Source organism: Hemibagrus wyckioides, linkage group LG24 (genome assembly GCF_019097595.1).
Source record: "Hemibagrus wyckioides isolate EC202008001 linkage group LG24, SWU_Hwy_1.0, whole genome shotgun sequence".
Lineage (NCBI taxonomy): Eukaryota > Metazoa > Chordata > Actinopteri > Siluriformes > Bagridae > Hemibagrus > Hemibagrus wyckioides.
The window spans coordinates 10,957,685-10,982,809 of NC_080733.1; the positions used below are offsets into that span (position 1 = coordinate 10,957,685).

The 25,125-nt window shown below is 40.2% G+C and overlaps 1 protein-coding gene across 3 annotated transcripts in view; it reads left to right on the forward strand.

The window, feature by feature from the left end:
• Positions 1–25,125, forward strand: part of vps50 (VPS50 EARP/GARPII complex subunit) — a 153,097-nt gene that overhangs the window by 96,630 nt on the left and 31,342 nt on the right. For 2 of the 3 annotated variants that reach the window (XM_058377732.1, XM_058377733.1), the window contains exons 20-23: positions 9,098–9,204; positions 10,223–10,344; positions 12,291–12,356; positions 15,333–15,413. In XM_058377732.1, the coding sequence (XP_058233715.1) occupies positions 9,098–9,204; positions 10,223–10,344; positions 12,291–12,356; positions 15,333–15,413 (376 nt within the window). The remainder of the gene's footprint in view (positions 1–9,097; positions 9,205–10,222; positions 10,345–12,290; positions 12,357–15,332; positions 15,414–25,125) is intronic. The other variant, XM_058377734.1, reaches the window with a different exon arrangement.

The window sequence follows — 25,125 nt, forward strand, 5'->3', positions numbered from 1 at the left end:
TTGGATGGATGGGTGGATGGATGGGTGAATGGATGGATAGGTGGTTGGGTCAGTGTCGGATGGATGGATGGATGGATGGATGGATGGATGGATAGACAGATGGATGGATGGATCAATAGGTGGGTTGGTGGGTTGATTAATGGATAGTAGGATAGATTGGGTGTTTGGTTGGGTGGGCATAGATAGATGTGTGGGCGCGTGGGCATCTTTTTTGGTTGGGTGGATGGGTGTGGGCATGGATGGATGGATGGATTTTTATGTGTGTGTGGATCAGTTGTTTGGGTGGGTTGATGGATGAATGGATAGATGGTTTGGGTGTTTGGTTGGGTGGGCATGTGTGGATGTGTACACGAGCGGGCGGCTTTTTTGGATAGGTGGCTGTTTGTGGGTGTGGATGGATGGGTGGATGGGTGGATAGGTGGGCGGTTGGGTGGCTAGGTGTCGGTGTAGGCATGGATGGATGGATGGAATATATGCAATAAACCATAATTTCTAAGCAATAATATTTTTACAAAGTTTTGCAATTTCTTATTTAGATAAGTATTAAGCCCTTTATTTTGAAGAATTGTTGATATATACAAATATTTTCACATGGCACAGCAGGTCCTTCAGTAAAACCCTTGGCTAAGTGTAGTGCTATTTTCCACTTGTTGTCCATGCGATTCTTTTAGAGCACTCTTCTAAGATGAGGGTGATCTATATCTCCAATCACCGTGTATAATTAAAGGAGTCATTAAGTTGCGAACGCTGATGAATTTTTAGTCTGCGTTTCCTCCACTGCTCTGACTTTCTCCAGCACAATCACACTTGACTTGGCACACTTAGGGGTTATTATATGAGACAGGCAGCTGCAGAGGGATTATAAATGTAATGCTTAGTAGACTTGCAGCTCATTTGTTTCCTGTATAAAACGTGTTTAAGTCATTGACAATGCAGAATAGAGTAACATGTTAATTACTAAAACCTCTGCAACAGACTGATGAATTCTTTATATTTTGAAGACTTATGTACTGTGTAACAAAAACATGATAGATACTCTTATAGAGTATTACCTCTTGTTACAGAAATAATGTTTTGTTACTAGTGTATTTTAGTAAGCAGTCCAGGATTGGTGCGAGCTTACAGGCCACGGTTGTGGGTACAGGAAGTTAGGAAGGATACTTTTGTTCTGAGAAAATCTTTGCAGTGCTTATTTCATCTCCACTATTTTAGCAAGCTAACTTCGTAGAATTGCTAGCTTGCTGTTTAGCTAGCATGTCTGATTTCTATTGCTTTAACACAGCTCAGCTAAAAATCTACATCAAGAAACCTGCTAGCTAATGCTAGATATCTAGGTCATATTCTTACTGTGGAGTTGCCTACATTTAGCTAACTAGCTAGCTAGCTTTGTTCAGCTAAACAAAAATTATTTATGACATCTGGCTTTGCAGCATTTTGGCTTTCAAAGCCACAACATTGTCGATGCTGTAATCAGAAAACATAAATCAAGTGCCTCGTATGACTTCAGTTTTTCTATAGTATGAGGTCAGAGTTTGTATTTGTCTTGGTTTTGCAGATTAACCTATTGCTTAGCATCATTTAGCCAATGACAGGACAACAAGCTATAACAATCTTCAAGAGTTAAACCCAGTGATGGTGTTATAGCAATCCCTGTATTTAATGCTAATCAATAATAATAAGTGGGTAACATTTTAGCTATTTTCCATCCAGTTCCTCAGTAACATTATTGTTAGATTCTTCAGTCAGATTAAAACCAAGTAGCATCAGGTTGCTTGGGTATCTTAGCGACAAAACAATTTACCTATAAGCTTAAAATGTGGACAAAACAGTGCAGGTTTTAAATTCTGTTTCTACTGCAGAAAGAAAACTGCACAAAGAGGCAGAGGATTTATGTATATTAATACAAGGTTTGTGAACTCCTGACAAAGAACTCCATAAGGCTGTTTTTTGTTTGTATATATTGCTTTCATTTTCTTCTATGTGTTTAACAGAACCTAGAAGCAGCAAGCTCAGCAAAACTTCACACACATTTAAACACGTCAGGAAAAATTCAGCATCAAACATTTCCTTCTTTTCAGAAATCAATGTGTGAAGTCAGTGTTGTGTGACTTTAAGTTTCAGCAAGGACACAAACACAACAGCATTTATAAGCCTTGATCAAACTCCAATGCGGATGTGTTGCCTTTTGAGTCTGGTTCCTCTCGAGGTTTTTCCTTTGCCATTGTTGCCTCTGGCTTGCTCATTAGGAATAAATTTACTTTTAAATTTTGTCATTTTTATTTTCGATTTTTACATTTCTGTAAGGTGGCTTTGGGACAATATTCATTGTTAAAAGGGCTATACAAATTAAATTTAATTGAATTAACACCTCTATACAGCTACAACCAGCAAATTAAGAACATTTAGCATCCTTCTGTAGATTTCTGTAGATATCTGGTTTATTCAGTCATCCAGAGGTTTGATGATGATTGAGATGCTGAACAATTTTGGTCATTGTGTAGTCTAGAGGCTCAGCAGTTACATTTAACCTTGAGTGGAGCTTTCTCAACTCTTCACAATGTGCATACAGAACGTGGCAGATCTTCAAACCTTCAAGATTGACCGTCTTCTTTTTTCACTAGTACTGCACTTTAATTCATGCAGAAACAAAGTATAAAAGAAATTCTAAGAAAAAATTTTAAGTGGCACTAAGATGAATCACCAAATAAATACTAAAGTGAAAGATAGGAAATAAGATGAAAGTGACCAGCAGCAGATAGACAGTACAAGGCTAGTGGCAGTCGAGTGCAACTAGAGTTTCAATGTCTGTTATAGCCAAGAGGTAAATCAGTTCTAGGAAGAAATGGGCAATATATCCCAAATTTTATGTCACTACACTGAACAGCTTTTTCAAAAGGGTTCTAAAATTATAATCATAATAGGTAAACTTTTATTATGGAAATCTTTAAACAAGCAGCACTCAGCAGTGCAGTATTGTACATGCTGTCTCTCTCTGCTGAAATCATCTGCACTTTCCTTCTAGTAGCTTGTAATCAAATCCATGTTGTGATGTGTTACAGACAAGAATGCTAGTCCCTTTAGGATTTTGCAACTGCCGAAATGAACATGATTTTTCAAAATGACCGCATATTTTCTGAAGATGCGTCACATGGCATCATCATGATGTGCATTCAGCCAAAGCCCTCTTCACTTCATACGTATCAAACACGAGTACAGCTATTATATAAAGAAAAAAAAAGTGCGTGGTAGGAGTTTAAAAGAAGGATCGTTTGATTGCAATTTTGGTGATTGATTTTCTGCAAAAACAAAAAGCACAAAAACTCTGAAAAATGCTGCTGTAAAATCAGGAATTTTGGTGTGGGTGTATTGGCGTGGGCGTAGGTGTATTGGCGTGGGCGTAGGTGTATTGACGTGGGCGTAGGTGTATAGGCGTGGGCGTAGGTGTATTGACGTGGGCGTAGGTGTATTGACGTGGGCGTAGGTGTATTGACGTGGGCGTAGGTGTATTGACGTGGGCGTAGGTGTATTGGCGTGGGCGTAGGTGTATTGGCGTGGGCGTAGGTGTATTGGCGTGGGCGTAGGTGTGTTGGCGTGGGTGTAGGTGTATTGACGTGGGTGTAGGTGTATTGACGTGGGTGTAGGTGTATTGACGTGGGTGTAGGTGTATTGACGTGGGTGTAAGTGTATTGACGTGGTCATAGGTGTATTGACGTGGTCATAGGTGTATTGGCGTGGGTGTAGGTGTATTGACGTGGTCATAGGTGTATTGGCGTGGTCATAGGTGTATTGGCGTGGGTGTAGGTGTATTGGCGTGGGTGTAGGTGTATTGACGTGGGTGTAGGTGTGTTGGCGTGGGTGTAGGTGTGTTGGCGTGGGTGTAGGTGTGTTGACGTGGGTGTAGGTGTATTGACGTGGGCGTAGGTGTATTGATGTGGGCGTAGGTGTATTGGCGTGGGCGTAGGTGTATTGGCGTGGGCGTAGGTGTATTGATGTGGGCGTGGGTGTAGGTGTATTGACGTGGGTGTAGGTGTGTTGGCGTGGGTGTAGGTGTGTTGGCGTGGGTGTAGGTGTATTGACGTGGGTGTAGGTGTGTTGGCGTGGGTGTAGGTGTATTGACGTGGGTGTAGGTGTGTTGGCGTGGGTGTAGGTGTGTTGACGTGGGTGTAGGTATATTGGCGTGGGTGTAGGTGTATTGACGTGGGTGTAGGTATATTGACGTGGGCGTAGGTGTATAGATGTGGGCGTGGGTGTAGGTGTATTGACGTGGGTGTAGGTGTGTTGACGTGGGTGTAGGTGTGTTGGCGTGGGTGTAGGTGTATTGACGTGGGTGTAGGTGTGTTGGCGTGGGTGTAGGTGTATTGACGTGGGTGTAGGTGTGTTGGCGTGGGTGTAGGTGTATTGACGTGGGTGTAGGTGTATTGACGTGGGTGTAGGTGTATTGACGTGGGTGTAGGTGTGTTGGCGTGGGTGTAGGTGTATTGACGTGGGTGTAGGTGTGTTGGCGTGGGTGTAGGTGTGTTGGCGTGGGCGTAGGTGTGTTGGCGTGGGCGTAGGTGTGTTGGCGTGGGCGTAGGTGTGTTGGCGTGGGCGTAGGTGTGTTGACGTGGGTGTAGGTATATTGGCGTGGGTGTAGGTGTATTGACGTGGGTGTAGGTGTATTGACGTGGGCATAGGTATATTGACGTGGGTGTAGGTGTGTTGGCGTGGGTGTAGGTGTATTGATGTGGGTGTAGGTATATTGACGTGGGTGTAGGTATATTGACGTGGGTGTAGGTATATTGACGTGGGTGTAGGTGTATTGACGTGGGTGTAGGTGTATTGACGTGGGTGTAGGTGTATTGACGTGGGTGTAAGTGTATTGACGTGGGTGTAGGTGTATTGATGTGGGCGTGGGTGTAGGTGTGTTGGCGTGGGTGTAGGTGTGTTGGCGTGGGTGTAGGTGTGTTGACGTGGGTGTAGGTGTATTGATGTGGGCGTGGGTGTAGGTGTGTTGACGTGGGTGTAGGTGTATTGACGTGGGTGTAGGTGTGTTGGCGTGGGTGTAGGTGTGTTGGCGTGGGTGTAGGTGTGTTGACGTGGGTGTAGGTGTATTGACGTGGGTGTAGGTATATTGACGTGGGCGTAGGTGTATTGATGTGGGCGTAGGTGTATTGGCGTGGGCGTAGGTGTATTGATGTGGGCGTGGGTGTAGGTGTATTGACGTGGGTGTAGGTGTGTTGGCGTGGGTGTAGGTGTATTGACGTGGGTGTAGGTGTATTGACGTGGGCATAGGTATATTGACGTGGGTGTAGGTGTGTTGGCGTGGGTGTAGGTGTATTGATGTGGGTGTAGGTGTATTGACGTGGGTGTAAGTGTATTGACGTGGGTGTAGGTGTGTTGGCGTGGGTGTAGGTGTATTGATGTGGGCGTGGGTGTAGGTGTGTTGGCGTGGGTGTATTGATGTGGGTGTAGGTGTGTTGGTGTAGGTGTATTGACGTGGGTGTAGGTGTATTGACGTGGGTGTAGGTGTATTGACGTGGGTGTAGGTGTATTGACGTGGGTGTAGGTGTGTTGGCGTGGGTGTAGGTGTATTGACGTGGGTGTAGGTGTATTGACGTGGGTGTAGGTGTATTGACGTGGGTGTAAGTGTATTGATGTGGGCGTGGGTGTAGGTGTGTTGGCGTGGGTGTAGGTGTGTTGACGTGGGTGTAGGTGTATTGATGTGGGCGTGGGTGTAGGTGTGTTGACGTGGGTGTAGGTGTATTGACGTGGGTGTAGGTGTATTGACGTGGGCGTGGGTGTAGGTGTGTTGGCGTGGGTGTAGGTGTGTTGACGTGGGTGTAGGTGTATTGACGTGGGTGTAGGTGTATTGACGTGGGCGTGGGTGTAGGTGTGTTGGCGTGGGTGTAGGTGTATTGACGTGGGCGTAGGTGTATTGATGTGGGCGTGGGTGTAGGTGTATTGACGTGGGTGTAGGTGTGTTGGCGTGGGTGTAGGTGTATTGACGTGGGTGTAGGTGTATTGACGTGGGTGTAGGTGTGTTGGCGTGGGTGTAGGTGTATTGACGTGGGCGTAGGTGTATTGACGTGGGTGTAGGTGTATTGACGTGGGTGTAGGTATATTGACGTGGGCGTAGGTGTATTGATGTGGGCGTAGGTGTATTGGCGTGGGCGTGGGTGTAGGTGTATTGACGTGGGTGTAGGTGTGTTGGCGTGGGTGTAGGTGTATTGACGTGGGTGTAGGTGTATTGACGTGGGCATAGGTATATTGACGTGGGTGTAGGTGTGTTGGCGTGGGTGTAGGTGTATTGATGTGGGTGTAGGTGTATTGACGTGGGTGTAAGTGTATTGACGTGGGTGTAGGTGTGTTGGCGTGGGTGTAGGTGTATTGATGTGGGCGTGGGTGTAGGTGTGTTGGCGTGGGTGTATTGATGTGGGTGTAGGTGTGTTGGTGTAGGTGTATTGACGTGGGTGTAGGTGTATTGACGTGGGTGTAGGTGTATTGACGTGGGTGTAAGTGTATTGACGTGGGTGTAGGTGTATTGACGTGGGTGTAGGTGTGTTGGCGTGGGTGTAGGTGTATTGACGTGGGTGTAGGTGTATTGACGTGGGTGTAGGTGTATTGACGTGGGTGTAAGTGTATTGACGTGGGTGTAGGTGTATTGATGTGGGCGTGGGTGTAGGTGTGTTGGCGTGGGTGTAGGTGTGTTGACGTGGGTGTAGGTGTATTGATGTGGGCGTGGGTGTAGGTGTGTTGACGTGGGTGTAGGTGTATTGACGTGGGTGTAGGTGTATTGACGTGGGCGTGGGTGTAGGTGTGTTGGCGTGGGTGTAGGTGTGTTGACGTGGGTGTAGGTGTATTGACGTGGGTGTAGGTGTATTGACGTGGGCGTGGGTGTATTGATGTGGGCGTAGGTGTATTGGCGTGGGCGTAGGTGTATTGATGTGGGCGTGGGTGTAGGTGTATTGACGTGGGTGTAGGTGTGTTGGCGTGGGTGTAGGTGTATTGACGTGGGTGTAGGTGTATTGACGTGGGCATAGGTATATTGACGTGGGTGTAGGTGTGTTGGCGTGGGTGTAGGTGTATTGATGTGGGTGTAGGTGTATTGACGTGGGTGTAAGTGTATTGACGTGGGTGTAGGTGTGTTGGCGTGGGTGTAGGTGTATTGATGTGGGCGTGGGTGTAGGTGTGTTGGCGTGGGTGTATTGATGTGGGTGTAGGTGTGTTGGTGTAGGTGTATTGACGTGGGTGTAGGTGTATTGACGTGGGTGTAGGTGTATTGACGTGGGTGTAGGTGTATTGACGTGGGTGTAGGTGTGTTGGCGTGGGTGTAGGTGTATTGACGTGGGTGTAGGTGTATTGACGTGGGTGTAGGTGTATTGACGTGGGTGTAAGTGTATTGATGTGGGCGTGGGTGTAGGTGTGTTGGCGTGGGTGTAGGTGTGTTGACGTGGGTGTAGGTGTATTGATGTGGGCGTGGGTGTAGGTGTGTTGACGTGGGTGTAGGTGTATTGACGTGGGTGTAGGTGTATTGACGTGGGCGTGGGTGTAGGTGTGTTGGCGTGGGTGTAGGTGTGTTGACGTGGGTGTAGGTGTATTGACGTGGGTGTAGGTGTATTGACGTGGGCGTGGGTGTAGGTGTGTTGGCGTGGGTGTAGGTGTATTGACGTGGGTGTAGGTGTATTGACGTGGGCGTGGGTGTAGGTGTGTTGGCGTGGGTGTAGGTGTATTGACGTGGGTGTAGGTGTGTTGATGTGGGTGGATTTAATCTTCACTCTTATCTAAGCTCAGTACCAGTTATTAAAAAATACTGATACTGTCTATATCCCCATAGTAACAAGTATCTGTAATGTTATTAATTTAATATATTATATTATATTATATTATATTATATTATATTATATTATATTATATTATATTATATTATATTATATTATATTATAATTTATTATAATTTATTTATTTTATTTTTACTATGAACAATAGGGTTAACGAAGAGGTTTGTTTTGAGGTAAGACAAACTGCCCTTATTAGAGCAGTCTCTGTGTTCCGACCCGAATGTTATGCTTTAGTACATGATGCTGGAATTATTTTGCATGCTCACAGTGGAGATGTTAACACGTATCACAAGCAATGCAAAACGCCCCATTTATCGTTGTGCCTCACAGCTCCAGCCTTCTCACGTTTGTCCTGAGCTCACATTACTGTCTGAATCACGTCTGTCTGCATCTTCTCCGTGTCCATGTGGGTTTCATCTGTTTATCCATTTTCTTCTTACTGCCAGTAGGTGAATTGAATACTTTAATTTGGCGCTTAGGTGTGAATGTATGTGAGATGCCCTGTGATGAATCAGCATCCAGTTCAGGAAGAGTTCCCAGGTCAGTCTCTGGATCCACTGCAGTTTTGACCAGTATAAACTGCTTAATAAAGATGGCTAGGTAAATCTGCAAGACGTTAGTAGAAGATATTTTAAGTTGTGTAAGGTTTAAGATGGGGCCTCTGTGGATCGGATATGTTTGTCCAGCACATCCCTCAGAGGCTCAGTCAGAATAGGATCTTGGGAATTTGGAGGCCAAGTCAACAGCTTTAACTCTTTCTCATGTTCCTCAAACTGTTTCTAAACATCTGGCAGGACATAGTATCCTGCTGAAAGTAGACACTGTGTTGAGGGACTACTTGAGAACTGAGTGTTCTCTGACTGTTTCTTGCTGCTGACTGATATATTACATTGTAATAAGATAATCAGTATTATTCACTTCACTTGTCAGTGGGTTTAATGTTATTGCTGAATGACTGGTCAGAGTGTGTATTTATATACTATTACCTATTATTTAGTAAGATTTAGATTTGGGTTTAAGCCCCAGCATCGCCAAGCTACCACTAAGCAAGGCCCTTAACCCTTACTGCTCCAGGGACCCTGTATCATGGTCAACCCTGTGCTCTGACCCCCAATCTCACTGTGCTGTAATGTAAATGTGATAAATAAAGGCTTCTTCTATTCTATTCCGTAGTTTTAGCTAGGTGTCTCTCTTCACTATATGTAACATCTTAACAATGTATTTCATGCAGTGATGTTTTCTTAAAAATCAAAACATATTTTGTGTGTGTGTGAGATCAGCGTGTCCAGAGAGACTCTACGCAGCAGAAAAAGATCAGACTACAACCTGAACAAAGTCAACGCCCCCATCCTGACCAACACTACTCTTAACGTGATCCGTCTGGTCGGTAAGTAGTTGACCTTTACCATTTCATCCACTTAAAGAACACAGACCAGAACGGTGACCCCGTGCAAGCGACCTCGATTTGCAGATCAATTAATAAGCTAATGGCAGAGGTGTGTGCATCGACTCTGCTCCTTGCCATTAGATCCGTTTTGCATTTGCCTCCTCGTCTCTTTCAGGTCATTTATAGCAATGATAATTTGTCTAATGCATCAGCCGACGTGGCAGTTTCGACTCCATTAGAGTTTAGCTCTTTAATAGAAAAAAATGGATTAAATAATAACAAAGGTGGGGTTTTTTTTTTTTTTTTTTTTTACTGTTTCAGTCGTGGCATTGACTTTAGTTTATTTCTTTTCTTGAGGCTTTTCTCTGCGAACGTCAATGTTTTTGTAACCCAAAAACAAACTAGAATAAATGATTTTGTTTTAAGATTCCGTAATCTGCAGTTGTTTTCTTGGCTAATGGGAGTTTTGCTCACTAATCCTTGACTATTACATTGCAAATAATAAACGGATTTTACGTCAGTTACGCCGTTTTTGAGAAAAATGAAGTCTCTCATGAGTACACATAAAAAAACCAAAAAGCCTTCCTCAGCGTAAACATCGAGCGAGTTTTCTTAATATTAATCACTTCTTATTCAATCCTAACTATATCACTATCTTATGTATGCTTTATTATTTCGTGCTTAAATTCAATTGCCCTGCCTCATGGTGCATGGAAATGTCGATGTCCAACCAATAATGACTAATCCACCAGCAAGTTTAGATCTCATTATAATTGACTAGTGTGCATTTCTGGAATTTTTAAAACGTGAGCTTGCTGATAAAACCTGATAAAACAAACTGCCTGTCACAGTACTTTTATATTTTTAGCATAACTTATTCTAGATACCTAGCTGTATATTTTGTTCGCTTATCAAACATGATATTTCTTGGTTCTTTTTTAAAATAATTGATGAATTAATATTACAGTTTCTAGTCAGCGTTAATAGATTCTGGTTGTGTTGTTGTTGTCTTTCTCAGGTAAATACATGCAGATGATGAACATTTTAAAACCCATCGCATTCGACGTCATCCACTGCGTGTCACAGCTGTTCGACTATTACCTGTACGCCGTATACACCTTCTTCGGCCGGAATGACATGGTATGACCTGTTAATCCATCTCTGTGTTGGATTACATGGATCTGCTCTCTGATAAGGAATTTTTTCAGTAGTTATGTACAGACAAACTGTGCTTTTATGAGGTTTTTTTTGTTTCCCTTTTTCCATGATACGTTTATGAATCTGTCACAGCAGTCGATCGTTTTCTCATGGGTGTACTACAGATCATAATTACCGCTATTATTATCAGAGCGAACTGAGCATCATGTGACCTGGTAGGAATATTTTGTAGCAGTGTGAGTGTCTCGAAATCTGTTGAAGGGAAAATCTTTCCACTTTCCTTTATTGTACTCTTTCTGGAGTATTTATTCGCTTTGTTTGTCTTCTGAGAGATGTTACTGTTCAAGGAGATTAGTTTCATGATGTCCTGCTCACAAATACGACAATTCAATATAATATAATTATATTTATATTATTTTTCTTCGCTTTATGTGTCTTTCTGTATGTGAGGCTTTAAAGGAAAATACCGCCATGGCATATTTTTATACTGAAATATTTGTGAGGTACTGTGTTTGCTGGACTGTTTAATTGAAGGACATTTCTAGCACAATGTTTTTTAATAGGAGGAAAAACACAAAAACAAAAGAAGATTTCCCAGCAATGTTGTTATATTAATGAGAAATAGAGTGTAGAATTAATGGAGACATTGAAGTTCCAGAATGCACTGCAGATATACAACAAAGTTAGCGATCTAGAGTTTTAGCTTCAGTATCGGAGTTTAGGAAACTCATCTGTTTAAGCCGAGCGTAGAGGGGGATGGATAGACTCCCACTAAAACCAGGCATTCGAACCTGAAGAAGTTGAGTAAGAATTGTTCATCAATTAAAATGCTTGCTAATCTTTATGGTCTCTTTATTAACTTAAACTGTGATTTATATTTATGCAGTTGGATTTGTTGTGTTAAATTACTAAAACGGCTTAAATTACTGATACTACAAGCATTAAAAGTGTTCGAGCTTAGGCTTTGCTCAAGTGTTGCGCAGATGATGTGTATGATAGAATAACCATGTGAGAGTGAGAACGCTTAGTAGCCAAAGATGATAGCCGAGTGAGATTTATATCTTAATTCGTATTTGGCTGTCCATTTTAAAGAGTGCTACTGTATTCGGTTTGAGCAGCGAACACACTGTGAAAACCTGAAGAAGTGTGTGAGTTGAGTTAGAATTGTTAAACAAACTAAAAGCAGACCAACATGTAGATGGAAGAATTCAGAATTTCTTTACAGAGTAAATCTTGGCTGCTTGTAAAGAACACATCTTTCCACAGAGCAGCACCGGAGCTAAATCTTCATATTTAACACGTATCTGAAACTGATCTGCGCATACACTCCTGCTGTGACCCATAACTGACTCTAAACACATCCCACCTTCAGAGGGTGATTTCCTTGAGAAATGAGTTAAAGAAATATCCGTGCTCCACCACAACTCCGTCTGTAGCACACACCACCGCATCGACCTTGCCACTGAAGATTGCTTGTTTAAAGTTAATAACTTGCCCCAGAGGCACTGAGTGGAAGGAACGGGGAAGAGAAAGATATGGAGAAACACTGACACTCTGGGAAAAATGAATCACCTCTGGGGCGATGAAAGGCCTCGCAGACAGGCAGAGTGCCAGGCTGAGCAGAGTCATTCCACCTCTACTGATAGAGCAGCTGTCTCAGTAACAAATGGCTCTTTTTCAGATTGTTAATTTAAGCGTTAAGTGAAGGCTGTGCTTTAATTGACCACCTGACATCCATGACTCGAAAATAGAAAGACTGCTTTTGTTTGTATGCAGCGGTGGTTGTCTAGCAGTAGTTAGAATAAAAACCAAGGACATCTTTTATATGTGATTCCAAAGACCTGACATTTGTGTGTGGTTTAACATTACATTTGAATTGCTTTTGGTTTTGGTAACCGTCCCCCCACCCTCCATACTTTTTTTGCAAGCATGCTCCGTCTCCATCCACACCCACCTCAGGCAGCCGTCCGGCCGCTCCAAGACTGGGCTGCTGGGTAAGAGTGCGGCGTGACTCTCCTGTCAGTGTCTTCAACTGAAATCATACACACTTCATGCTGTAGATGTGTATGATTTGTTTGTTTGTTTGTTTGTTTGTTTAGACATTCATTCATTCATACAGTCATTAATTTATTCATTTGATGGTTTGTTCTATTTCTAAAGATTAATTTCAGCTTATTTTTCGGCACTTGTTAGTTTAGACCATGTCTTTTCTTTCTTTCTTTCTTTCTTTCTTTCTTTCTTTCTTTCTTTCTTTCTTTCTTTCTTTCTTTCTTTCTTTCTTTCTTTCTTTCTTTCTTTCTTTCTGTAATTGCTGACTTAATTCAGTTCATTTATTTTGCATCTATCTATCTATCTATCTATCTATCTATCTATCTATCTATCTATCTATCTATCTATCTATCTATCTATCTATCTATCTATCTATCTATCTATCTATCTATCTATCTATCTATCTATCTACACTATATTGCCAAAAGTATTCGCTCACCTGCCTTGACTCACATATGAACTTAAGTGACATCCCATTCCTAATCCATAGGGTTCAATATGACGTCAGTCCACCCTTTGCAGCTATAACAGCTTCAACTCTTCTGGGAAGGCTGTCCACAAGGTTTAGGAGTGTGTTTATGGGAATTTTTGACCATTCTTCCAGAAGCGCATTTGTGAGGTCACACACATGTTGGACGAGAAGGTCTGGCTCTCAGTCTCCGCTCTAATTCATCCCAAAGGTGTTCTATCGGGTTGAGGTCAGGACTCTGTGCAGGCCAGTCAAGTTCATCCACACCAGACTCTGTCATCCATGTCTTTATGGACCTTGCTTTGGTCACTGGTGCACAGTCATGTTGGAAGAGGAAGGGGCCAGCTCCAAACTGTTCCCACAAAGTTGGGAGCATGGAATTGTCCAAAATGTCTTGGTATGCTGAAGCATTCAGAGTTCCTTTCACTGGAACTAAGGGGCCAAGCCCAGCTCCTGAAAAACAACCCCACACCATAATCCCCCCTCCACCAAACTTTACACTTGGCACAATGCAGTCAGACAAGTACCGTTCTCCTGGCAACCGCCAAACCCAGACTCGTCCATCAGATTGCCAGATGGAGAAGCGCGATTCGTCACTCCAGAGAACGCGTCTCCACTGCTCTAGAGTCCAGTGGCGGCGTGCTTTACACCACTGCATCCGACGCTTTGCATTGCACTTGGTGATGTATGGCTTGAATGCAGCTGCTCGGCCATGGAAACCCATTCCATGAAGCTCTCTGCGCACTGTTCTTGAGCTAATCTGAAGGCCACATGAAGTTTGGAGGTCTGTAGCGATTGACTCTGCAGAAAGTTGACGACCTCTTCACACTATGCGCCTCAGCATCCGCTGACCCCGCTCCGTCAGTTTACGTACAGTTTACGAGTTGCTGTCGTTCCCAAACACTTCCATGTTCTTATAATACAGCTGACAGTTGACTGTGGAATATTTAGGAGCGAGGAAATTTCACGACTGGATTTGTTGCACAGGTGGCATCCTATCACAGTTCCACGCTGGAATTCACTGAGCTCCTGAGAGCGACCCATTCTTTCACAAATGCTTGTAAAAACAGTCTGCATGCCTAGGTGCTTGATTTTATACACCTGTGGCCATGGAAGTGATTGGAACACCTGATTCTGATTATTTGGATGCGTGAGCGAATACTTTTGGCAATATAGTGTATCTATCTATCTATCTATCTATCTATCTATCTATCTATCTATCTATCTATCTATCTATCTATCTATCTATCTATCTATCTATCTATCTATCTATCTTATTTATACACTTATATATTTACGTCTTATATATTTACGTAGATTTATTTGGATTTCCTGCATACACTACACAGTTCTGCAACAGGATTTTGTCCAATTTCCAAGCCAGCACTGAGGCTCCAATGTTCTTGGTGATGAATCTTGAAATATAAGAGACGTGTAAATTCACCGGTCTCATGCGCAGCAGGTCCCTGAATCCAATTTATAATTTACAAGCATGAGAGGGCGAGGACAAAAAGTAAACACAATAATAATGCTTCTGTAAGACATTGTTTTGCACTCAGCCCCAAATAAAGTTAATTTATTCTTAACTGTTAAAGAAAAAACCATTCCTGAATCAAAACTACTAATTGCAAGTGATTTAATGACGGCCTGTGAGCAGTACAGTGCTTCTGAGACTTGAGACTGAGACTAAACTGTGATTTATATTTAGGCAGTTGTGTTAAATTACTGAAACTGCTGAAATGACTGATACTACAACTTTGGTTTGAGCTTAGCCTTTGCTCAAGTGTTGTGCAGATGATGTGTATGATAGAATAAACGTGTGAGAATGCTTAGTAGCCAAAGATGATAGCCGAGTGAGATTTATGTCTCAATTTGTTTTGACTGTCCTCTTTAAAGAGTGCTACTGTCCTCGCTCTGAGCAGCGAACACACTGTGAAAAGAATGGGTAGTTCCTAATGAAACAAATCTTGTGGTGAAAACATTTCCATTTGGCAGGCAAAAAAACAATAAATCGACTTTTGATCCTGTCTGTGTTTGGTTCTCTGTGTTCTGAAGATGGTTTTTCTTAAACATGGTTTGCGTGGCTCCCCATAAATTACCCCAAAGTTTTCCTCGACATGTTCCCATAGTAATGGGAATGATGTTTACAATCAGGCTGCGGTCAGTTTTGGTTTGGCAGATCACGCATCACTGCATTAATCCATGCACACACACACACATTCTCCATGATCTGAGCAAAACTCTTTGTGTTGTGGTGATTCCTTTGGATGATTAGTCATGAGAAAGAGTTCATAAGTATCCTTTCTGCATGTGTGTGGGCTTGGTGATCTAATTGTAGTAACTGCATTTGAGTGAAAGTGTGAATGACTTTCCACAGTGTGTGCGTGTCGTAGAAAAGTAATGAGGGACCATCTCCCTGACTGTGTGTGTTGTTCTTGTCTCTTTGCTGCAGTATGAATCATCTGGACTGGGGCTGATTAGCAGTAGACTGAGGACGACACTCAACCGCATCCAGGAGAGTCTCATAGACATGGTAAAAAGAATTCTTAAAATATGCCTCTGTTTTTCTCTCCATCTATTTATTTCTTATTCTACCCTGGCTTTCTACTCATTTGTGCCGGTAACCAGTCTGTTGTGATCCATCTTCACTGTCATTTCTTTGTTTGATTCTTCTTATTCCTTACTCTTTCTCTCACTCTCTCTGCCCTGCTTTCCATTTCATATATAAATATATAAAACTGTGGCTGTGAAACTGAGTGGAAATGGTAGTGTGCATTAAGCCCAGTCCTCCATAATCCATCATCATTCTCTATCATCTCATGACCCCTAGCCGTCAGCCAGCAGCCCCAGGTGAGTTAATCGCCCCCATGCACACTTAAATAGCCCTGCTCTTTTTTTTTTTTTCTTTTTTTTTTTTTTTAAATCCACGTCCTGTGCTTTCCATTGTGGCCCCCATTAGGGCTGTCTGGGTGCAATGACCTGCCACCTTTAATACAGCACACACAGAAACCTTCAGTATTGATACACACTCACTAAGTGTATAGATTTAACCATCTTCTACCTCACACACTGTCCAGTCTTAAGACTGATCAAGGTTGGGTTTCACTGGAACAGTCGGAGCTCAAGGTGGACCTTCAGCTTGTTTAATTTTCTTTGGAAAGAAAACTGAAGTTCAGGCACAGAGACATGGGGTATATATCCAGCTTTCATTTCATTTCATTTCGTATCGTTCGATTGGGTCATGCAGTGCTACTGGATGGTATCCTAGCAACAATCAATATAAGTTTCAATATAAGTTAGGGGCAACTACCACATTAAAAAGATCCTGAAATCAAAATTGATGTTTTTTATTTAATAATAATAATAATAATAATAATAATAATAATAATAATAATAATAATAATTAAGAAGATCCTGAAATCAAAATTGATGTTTTTTATATAATAATAATAATAATGATAATAATAATAATAATAATAATAATAATAATTATTATTATTATTATTAATAATAATAATAATAATAATAATAATAATAATAATTTAAAAGATCCTGAAATCAAAATCAATGTTTTTTGTTTGTTTGTTTGTTTGTTCATGCCCCTGGTATAATACAAAAAATAATTATTAATAATTACAATTACAAAAGATGATAAATCAGAGTAGTAAATGTAGAGTAGTTAAAGGAGAAGATATAAACAACAATAAATTAAAAAAATATATATAGTTTTTATTTTATATTTTATATATATATATATATATATATATATATATATATATATATATATATATATATATATATATATATATATATATATATATAAAACTGCTTCCTGGATACTTGACACCACATAAAACTAATAGTATTTAAATACAACTATATTTAAATAAAAATATATAAAATAAAATGATTGTTGTTTATAATAATAATAATAATAATAATAATAATAATAATAATGATAATAATAATAATAATGTACATTAATTGCATATTAATTAATTACACTGCATAATAATTACACACATATGGATGTTAACAGTCAAAAAAGATCCAAAAGCAGCAACAGCTTTAATAGGCACTTATATTTTTACTGGGATTAAACCAGTAGTGTGGAAACTTCTCTCCTGAAAAAAAAACTTTTCTTTCCCCAGCTCCGTGTTTGTTTTTTCCCCCCTCTCTTTCCCTCTTCTTAGCATGTGGTTCTGTCTGATATGTTAGCTCTACAATCCAGACAAATCTCAAAGGATAAAACCAAAGTCCAGCTGTGTTTTTTTTTCTTGTCTGAATATCTTGCTTCACTTGCTGTAAATGCATTACAGAACGGAAGAAAAATGTATTAGTTATATCATATTCTCATCATAGTGTCAGTGTCTCTACAGTACCTCTTTCATCTGCACTGACTTTTTATCTTTTCTCATTTAATCCATTTAAAACCGAGCGATTTTATTTATTTATTCATATTAGTGATATTTCATTAGTCGTTTTCATTTCTTGTGTAAAATCCATGTGCTTTCATTACCACCGATTATTTCCGCTTATTTGAATGTATATTTTTGTGTATTATTTTTCCAGTTAATGAGATCTTGCTCTCACTGATTTAATTCCTGTATAAATAAAGACTTTCATTTGTGAAGTGGGTATGAGGTTAAGCACCACTAGAGAAAGCAAAACATGGAGTGAAAAGTTAGACAAACCATTAAGGGTAAAGAATAAACAAGGATCCATGACTAAGCCAGAAGCTTAAGGCAGCCATTTTGACATATTGGATTTGTTTCAGCAAGAAGCATTGAGTGATGGAACACTTTCAGCTGTAGGTTTCACGCTTTCCACCTTATTAAACATGCCACCACAGCAAGTAAACGTACCAACGAATTCATTCTTGCAGAGGGCTCTCCTCGCTGCCGTGCAGTATGGGAGTGTCTGTGGTTAAATCCAGTCAGAATGAGTTACACTGCAGTGTTGCCTTCACTGGCTTCATCAGCCAGATCACCGCTGGACACTCTCGCTCTCTGGGTTGTTTTTTCCCCCCCTCATGCGTAAAGCTTTTAGGGTGGGTTGGGATGTTGGATGCTGTTTTCTCTTATTTAATGCCCTGCAGGTTTTGTTTACATTTATATGGATGAATATTTGGAGTGCGGAAGATTATTGTTGTAGAGCTGGAACTGGTTCTTGGGCAAAATAGAACCACTCAGCAAAATATCTTGAATATAAATCGAATGTTCCCTATTATAAGATTACAGTAAACCAAATATCATTTCATTTTTGAACAGATAAAAGATTTGCTTATTTATTGCAACCTCTTTTTCTATTGGAAGATTTTATTTTTAATTTAAACATATTTTTTCCCCAAAGAACAAGCAAAATTATCTGCCAAAAGAATCGTACAGTTTAACACAACTTTAATCAAAAAGCATCTAATAATAAATTATTAATCTTAAATTTAGCTTTAGGAAATTTTCAATAAATTAGCATTTTTTTTTCCTGCTTAAATTTGAAATTATCATTTCAGCAAAACCTCAAGCAAATATAATTATTACACGGACATTAGACAGGGAGAAGTTGTTCAGCTTATCATGTTCACAAGCATGGACGCTATATTTGTTAATTTTATGATGTCTATATTTTATGTATGTAAAATATAGACATCAGTATAATGCATACATTATTATTTTATTAATTGATAGAAGTTTTGAATCCAAGTCTCTTTTTATTAACCTTGTGTATCATTTCCAAATTTAATACCACATTTTAATTCCCATCTACCTTCAAATTGTGTTTCATTTTGTTGTCAAAGGTTTGATGCCCATCCAAGTTTAACAGGATAAAGCTGTTGCTGAAGATGAATGAATAAATAATGTAGTGTGACGCTTTCTTTATTACCCCCAAGTAACAGAAGAGATCCAAATGTATACTGTCAGATATTCATAGTGGAAAACTAAAAGATTTTGCATTCCACTCTCTTGAATGACTTAATTATTCCGCCCTCATTCATATCCTTGGTGTTGCTTTGCTCTCTCATAATTGTAATATTGCATTATGTCTATTTGTATCAGAATTGTCTCTATTGAGAAAGCTTTCCCTATCCCGCTCTCCCAGTCTCAGCCGAGCGTATTTACATATTTCAGAAATGATTTGAAAAACATACATGGCTTGAATCTCTTGCTTGAACAGCATCAGACAGGAATAAATGTTTGGCATTGATTCTTTTGCTGGAACATTAATATTGTATATATACTTTATATGTTTGAATTCGGATCCTCTTGAAGCCTGATCAGAATAAAGTATCTACTGAAGATGAATGAACGAGTGAATGATTTGCTGAGACATGAGCACTGATTGTGTAGCTCATTTGTTTTCGAGACAGAAGCAACACAGTGACATGGCCTCATTTATTTTATGAAAAGACTTCCATATCGTCATCAGGTTTGTGAATCTGAGCTGCTTTTGTTACATTTAGTATTGCAGTGTGTGAATCCGGGCCATCATGCTATAATGAGAACCGGTGAAAACATTCAGTGAGTTATCAGGTGATTTGGAGTTTTATGGCCGTCAGTCTGCTACTATTCTTGTAGTGAAAAATTAGCACATCCCACCCTCGTTTTTGCAGTGAGTTAAGAGGAATTACATTCGAGAAACAATTCAGAAATTTTAATTTTCCAAACTACAGGCATGTGATGGATTGAGATTTGTATTTCAATTCAGTTTGATTATATAGACCGCGATCCTTATTTACTTTCCACCGAACTGCTGATTTTTAGCCATTTTGGAAATCGTATCTATAAAAAGGTCAGGTCAACTGTATAACCACTGAAATGACAACCAAAGACACCCTTTCAGTAAAGTTCCACCACTTGAGCCTATTGTATGAAGTACACCGTCACTTTTATTTGTAAAACTCTTTGAAAACTCTTGTAGAATTATGATTTTACAAGCCTCTGGTCAGCTGTAAAGATCAGCTGTTGCAGCTCAGTAACAGCACCTCCCTCTTTAAGAGCAGTGTATTCCCACTATAGCTGCCCTGTCTGCACACCTACAGCAGTACATACTCCCAGCCATTATATCACATGTAATTGCCACTGGTAGCAGCATAAAGATAAGAGCTGGCGAGCTTTTCCCATGTGAACACTCAGCCGGAGCGACCTGGCCGCTAATACAGGGCTTAATGATGGAACTTTGTAGTCGAGAACATACAGACGAGGGTCTGGTACAATGTTCTGCAGAATTAAATGCTTTTTAAAGCATTATTGCCATTACGAATGAACTTCCCCATGGAGCTCCTCATGCACTTTCCTAGAAAAGCCAGGGCTAGCCTTTTTGGTTTTTTGGAATAGAGGGAAAAATGTTTGAGATGAAGCATTTAGTCCGTCCTCCCACACACGCAGCTATTTCTGTTCAGCTCCATAAATCATTCATCACCTAAGATAAAGTCTCAGTCTCTGGAAACTTTTCCCTGTCTCTTAATCATCCTGTTCCCCTCGACTGCATGGTTTTTACCTTGAGAAGATCATTGTGTTTGAATGACTCAGCAAATCTACAGAATTACTGGCACCCTTCATGAAAACGACTTTATAATAACACGTGCAGTGACTGCTGTTTTGCTCAATTTATAGCTTCGTAATCTTCTGACATTCAGTCAAAGTTTTTGCCACTCAAGTTAATATATGGTGAGGATATGTATATTTTTTTTAGAGAATAACATTGCTTAGTCTCGGAGTGAGAGAGTGTGGAGAGTTCTTTTCAGAATATTTGATGATCTTTATATTTTTAGGCATGCAAATTTACTCAGCTGTACTCAGAGAATTTCTTAGAGAATGTCAGCCTTTTCTTTTCTATCAGTTGTCTCTTGCAAAAACTAAGAATATGTTAATAATTCAGGCGTGTGTGTGTGTGTGCAGTGTGTGTGTGTGTTTGTCTACCTATCACATCCCATCCAAAATCAAGCAGCTAGTGGTTCCAGTCTGTGGGTGGTTTAGGGAGCTCCTCTGGGCCGACTGCTGTCTATTGATTAACTTTGTTGTGATGCAGTGTAACATCCCAACCTGCTGTGCTGTGAATCACTGTGCAAACAATGTGTGTGTGTTGTTTAGAGAGATTGATGGTGTTCTCTCGCTCTCTCCCTCTCTCTCTCTCTCTCTCTCTCTCTCTGTAAGCTGACAAATGTATGTTGTCATTGTATGTTTAATTTCTGATCTTTACTATTAGATAGCCAAAGTCTAAAACTCAGCATGCAGATCCATCACCCTGCAGTGAGTAAAAATGAGTGTTATGCAGGATGTCCTTCTTTTTTTTTTTTTTTTCCCCCCAATGCACTGGCTCATTTTTTAAAAATACCTTCACAGATCAGTACTGTTAGTGCACTTATTTAGACTTCTTCAGAATAAAAGTAATTCCCGTAGCCTTTTAGTGCTAGCAAATCTGTCAATACTCAAACCACTGAATCATATTTTATGAAATAAAAACAGGCCAAGTCATCTGCTCAAAGGTTTAGTTGACTGGCTTTAAAAAAAAAAAAATAAAAAAAAAATGAAATAGAGCTGCATAAATAGCAACTGCCATAATAAAAGTAGACCAAAAAGGGGTAATGCAGGTCTACTACTGGGTAGTTCCCTCTGCAAACACACACACAGGGTGTGTGTGTTTGCAGAGGGATAAAGTAAAACCCAGTAAAATGATCAGTGTAAAATGGGCATTTTCTTTTCCAGTGTTCTTTTAGAACAGGAAACAGTATTTTTTGTGTATGAAGAGTATGATATCTGCTATCTGTATCTGTATTACGATTAAAACACATAATCTGTCCATTCTAAATCCTTCATATTTGGTTACATCCTTGCTACAAAGCCATGGTTACCATGGTGACTTCAGAATGGTGCAGGGATAAAGTATACACACCCCAAGACCGTGACTGCCAGATTGAGAGAAAAATCAGCCGTTACTGAGGTGAAAGAAGGGGGATCTTCTATTGATCAGCTCTACACTAACCAATAATCCACATCTCTGAACTCTTGTCTATGCAGGAGGGCAGGCAGCATGTCCTGTGATATTGCATGATCAGCAATCTGAAGAGATGCAGTGGGCAGAGGTGCAAATCTCAGGGGAATCAGTCTTGCCTTTATTCTAGCATGTGAATGGGAATTGGGTATGAGTAAATTGGTGGAAATTAGGGTTAATAATTAGTATCCTTTGATTAATTTACAATGTGCGACAGTCATGAGCTGATGCTTGTGCTGACAGTTAGACAGACAAATAATAATAATAATAAGCATTACTAATTGGTTTGCCCTTATCATTAAGCAACAATAATAGTTCCTCTCAGCAGTATACTGTAGTTAATACATTTTAGAAAGACTTTTTGATTGACGTTGAGAACTGTTGAGATAACCCCGGATATGGACAGTGGTGTAACCACTGCAGCTATTACAGGAGATAAGTCTCATCACAGGAAGAAAAAAAAAAAACGAAGCTTTCAGTTTTATAGAAATCCCTCTGTATGCACAGTTCCTGAATGGTACGCTCAGCCCAAAGAGTTCATATGTGGAATTCATGCAATCTCTTAGAGTGACTTGCTGCTGATGGAAAAGCACAGAGCATGGCTCCGTCCAATTGGAATTCACTGATTCTGATCTCATGCTGCTTTTCTTTTCACAGTCTGAATAAAGCATCTTTCATTATTGGCTCCAGAGCCACTGATTTAATTTCCTCCCTTCTCTCTAAAGTTACAGAGAGCTTCTCCTTCTAGGAAGCTAAACGTGAGCAACTCTGTTGAGATTGGGGTCCTCTGACATCTGGCTAAGCTAATTTGAAGACTAACATGACATCCAGGAAGCGAATGGAGTTTCTAATTCGATTTGACACCCATCTAATGAGAAACACATTTTAACTATTTCCGAAGGATGATGAAGCCAGTGGAGAATTTCATGTGGTGGTAAATTGCCTATCCAGTTATTTGTCAGCATTGGAGAAATCTCTAGAGTGAAGAAATAATAATAATAACGCCAAGATTGCAGTTGGAGGGACAGCGAGGAGAAACAAGAACTCGGAGTTTAAAGCCAGTTTCAATTTGTAGGACGCGATTTATTTCTTTCAACTCAGCAGCCACTGACCTTGTCCTGGTCATCATGTCATCATGAATCCAGCCGTGCCTGGAGGAGCTTCTCGGCATGTGTAGGTGTACAGGCATGTACTGCTCTCCAGCTCTACAGTGGATTGTCTGAGGGCTCAGCAAAGGAATTTAGCAGAACCCCCAGCTCACAACAAATCAGCTGCTACTATTGAGATGAAAGCCAAGAGCAACACTCATATTTCAGCAGTGCAGACCAGCACAGTCTGCCAAATGAATTCTGTGTAGCAGATGAAGAATTTTTACAGACGACACCATGATGGGGCTCAGGTCTCTAAGCCAGGAGAATCACAAAGTAGGTTTTGTGGGCAAAATTTCTTGGATACCCTCACTGTAAAAATCCAAGCTCCCTTAAGTTAAAGTCTGTTGCAGAGATTTGGAGTAAACTGAATGTATAGCATTATAGAGATTAATAACACCATATATTCATGTTTTATCAGTAAGGCCAATCTATTGCATTGTATTGGAAAGCACATATTTGGCTTCAGAAACAGTAAAATAAACTCTGGGTCTTACAGCATGTGTTATTTCAGGTTGAGAAAATGACACTGACCCAAACTCTAAATTGTCTCTTTTTCAGTTTTCAGCTACAATAATTATTAGTTATAATAATAATCACTAAGACTAAAAAAAAAAAAAAAACAAAGACTAAAATCTTTTCGTTAGCCAGCGCAAGTTCTCACAGATTAATAAAATGACATTTATTAGCAGCCCTGATTATTTATATGTCATACAAAAACCATGGCTACCATCAGCCAATCAGCTTCCAGCAGGCATCTCACAGGGTTAGCATTGAGCTACCTAAAGAAAACTTGAACTGGATGTTTATCTCGTTTGTGTGCTATTTAACTTAAGTGCTTTGTCTGAAATGGGATCTTACACTCTGCATCACGCAGCTAGCAGATAGTATTTTTTTAAGCTAACTTTTTGGCCCTTACATTCAACATGACCATTACTTATGGTGTACAACCTCTTACCCGGAACCTCTAGTTCCAGTCAAGGGAAATTGTAATGATACAACATAAAAGTAGTACACAACTGTGAGCTTCCAACATTGGTAACAGTTTAAGAAGACTTAAAGACTACTGAAAGAGTTATAGTGACTTATGGCATCATATATTTCTTTAAGTTTTATTAGCTACTCAGAAGGGTTGTACTGGAACACTAAGGTTTGGTTTCCGTAAATGGCAAGGTTAACTCTCAGAGAACTAGATAGAAAAGAAGAAAATGGAATTTAATATGAGCATGACCCCCAAACAAGCTTGTAGCTTTTCCATTTGCCAAGTACAGTAATTATTATTTATAACAACAGCAATCATCATCATCATATCATCTGTGTAGACTGCTAACAAATGCCATTTAGTTTATTTTTAGCTTTGGGAGAACTGAAAAGAATCATTTTTGGGAAGTGTTTATCTCACGATTGGAGTGTCGTAGAGTCTCTGTCATGTCTGCCTCAAGCTTCTCTCAGCCGTAATCTTCCTGCTGGTTTTAAAGCACAAGCTGCATTTGCAGTCATTAAAGCAGACGATCCCGAAGCCTTTGATGCACATGCCTTGAAACAAAGCACTAGAATCTCTCTTACACCACTTTAGCAAAATTTGAGCACATTCTTCCTGTTTGGTGGAAATGAACTCGCATTCTTCTTCTTCATCTCAAATCTGTTTTTTTTTCTTTCTGTGTACAACAAAGACTTTTAGTTTAGTTAACTATAAGACATCAAGATGTTCACAGAGTTTGTGAAAATTACTTATCACACTGCAAAGAGATTTTGATGATGATGCTGGTTCCACCCACAGCAGGAGGAACTTTAGCGGTTGGAGTAAGTAGCTTTGCGAGCGAGGGTGGAACAAGAAGGACTTAAGAGGTTTACCAAGGGGAATAAAGTGGAAGGCTGAAGAAAAATCAGGAGAGATTTAGAGAAATGGGATAGAGAACAGACAAAGAAACCGGAATACTGAAATCTTTGTCATATTTCTTGCTGCTTATTCTGTAAACTGGTGGCGTTAAAATGCTATTTTCCATTATGGTCTTTTAATAGTTATTGATAAATAATATTCTTAATTTTTGTTGTTTAAGGAATAAAATACAATAGGGTGCGCTGTTAGAGATTGATTGGTTGGTGTGT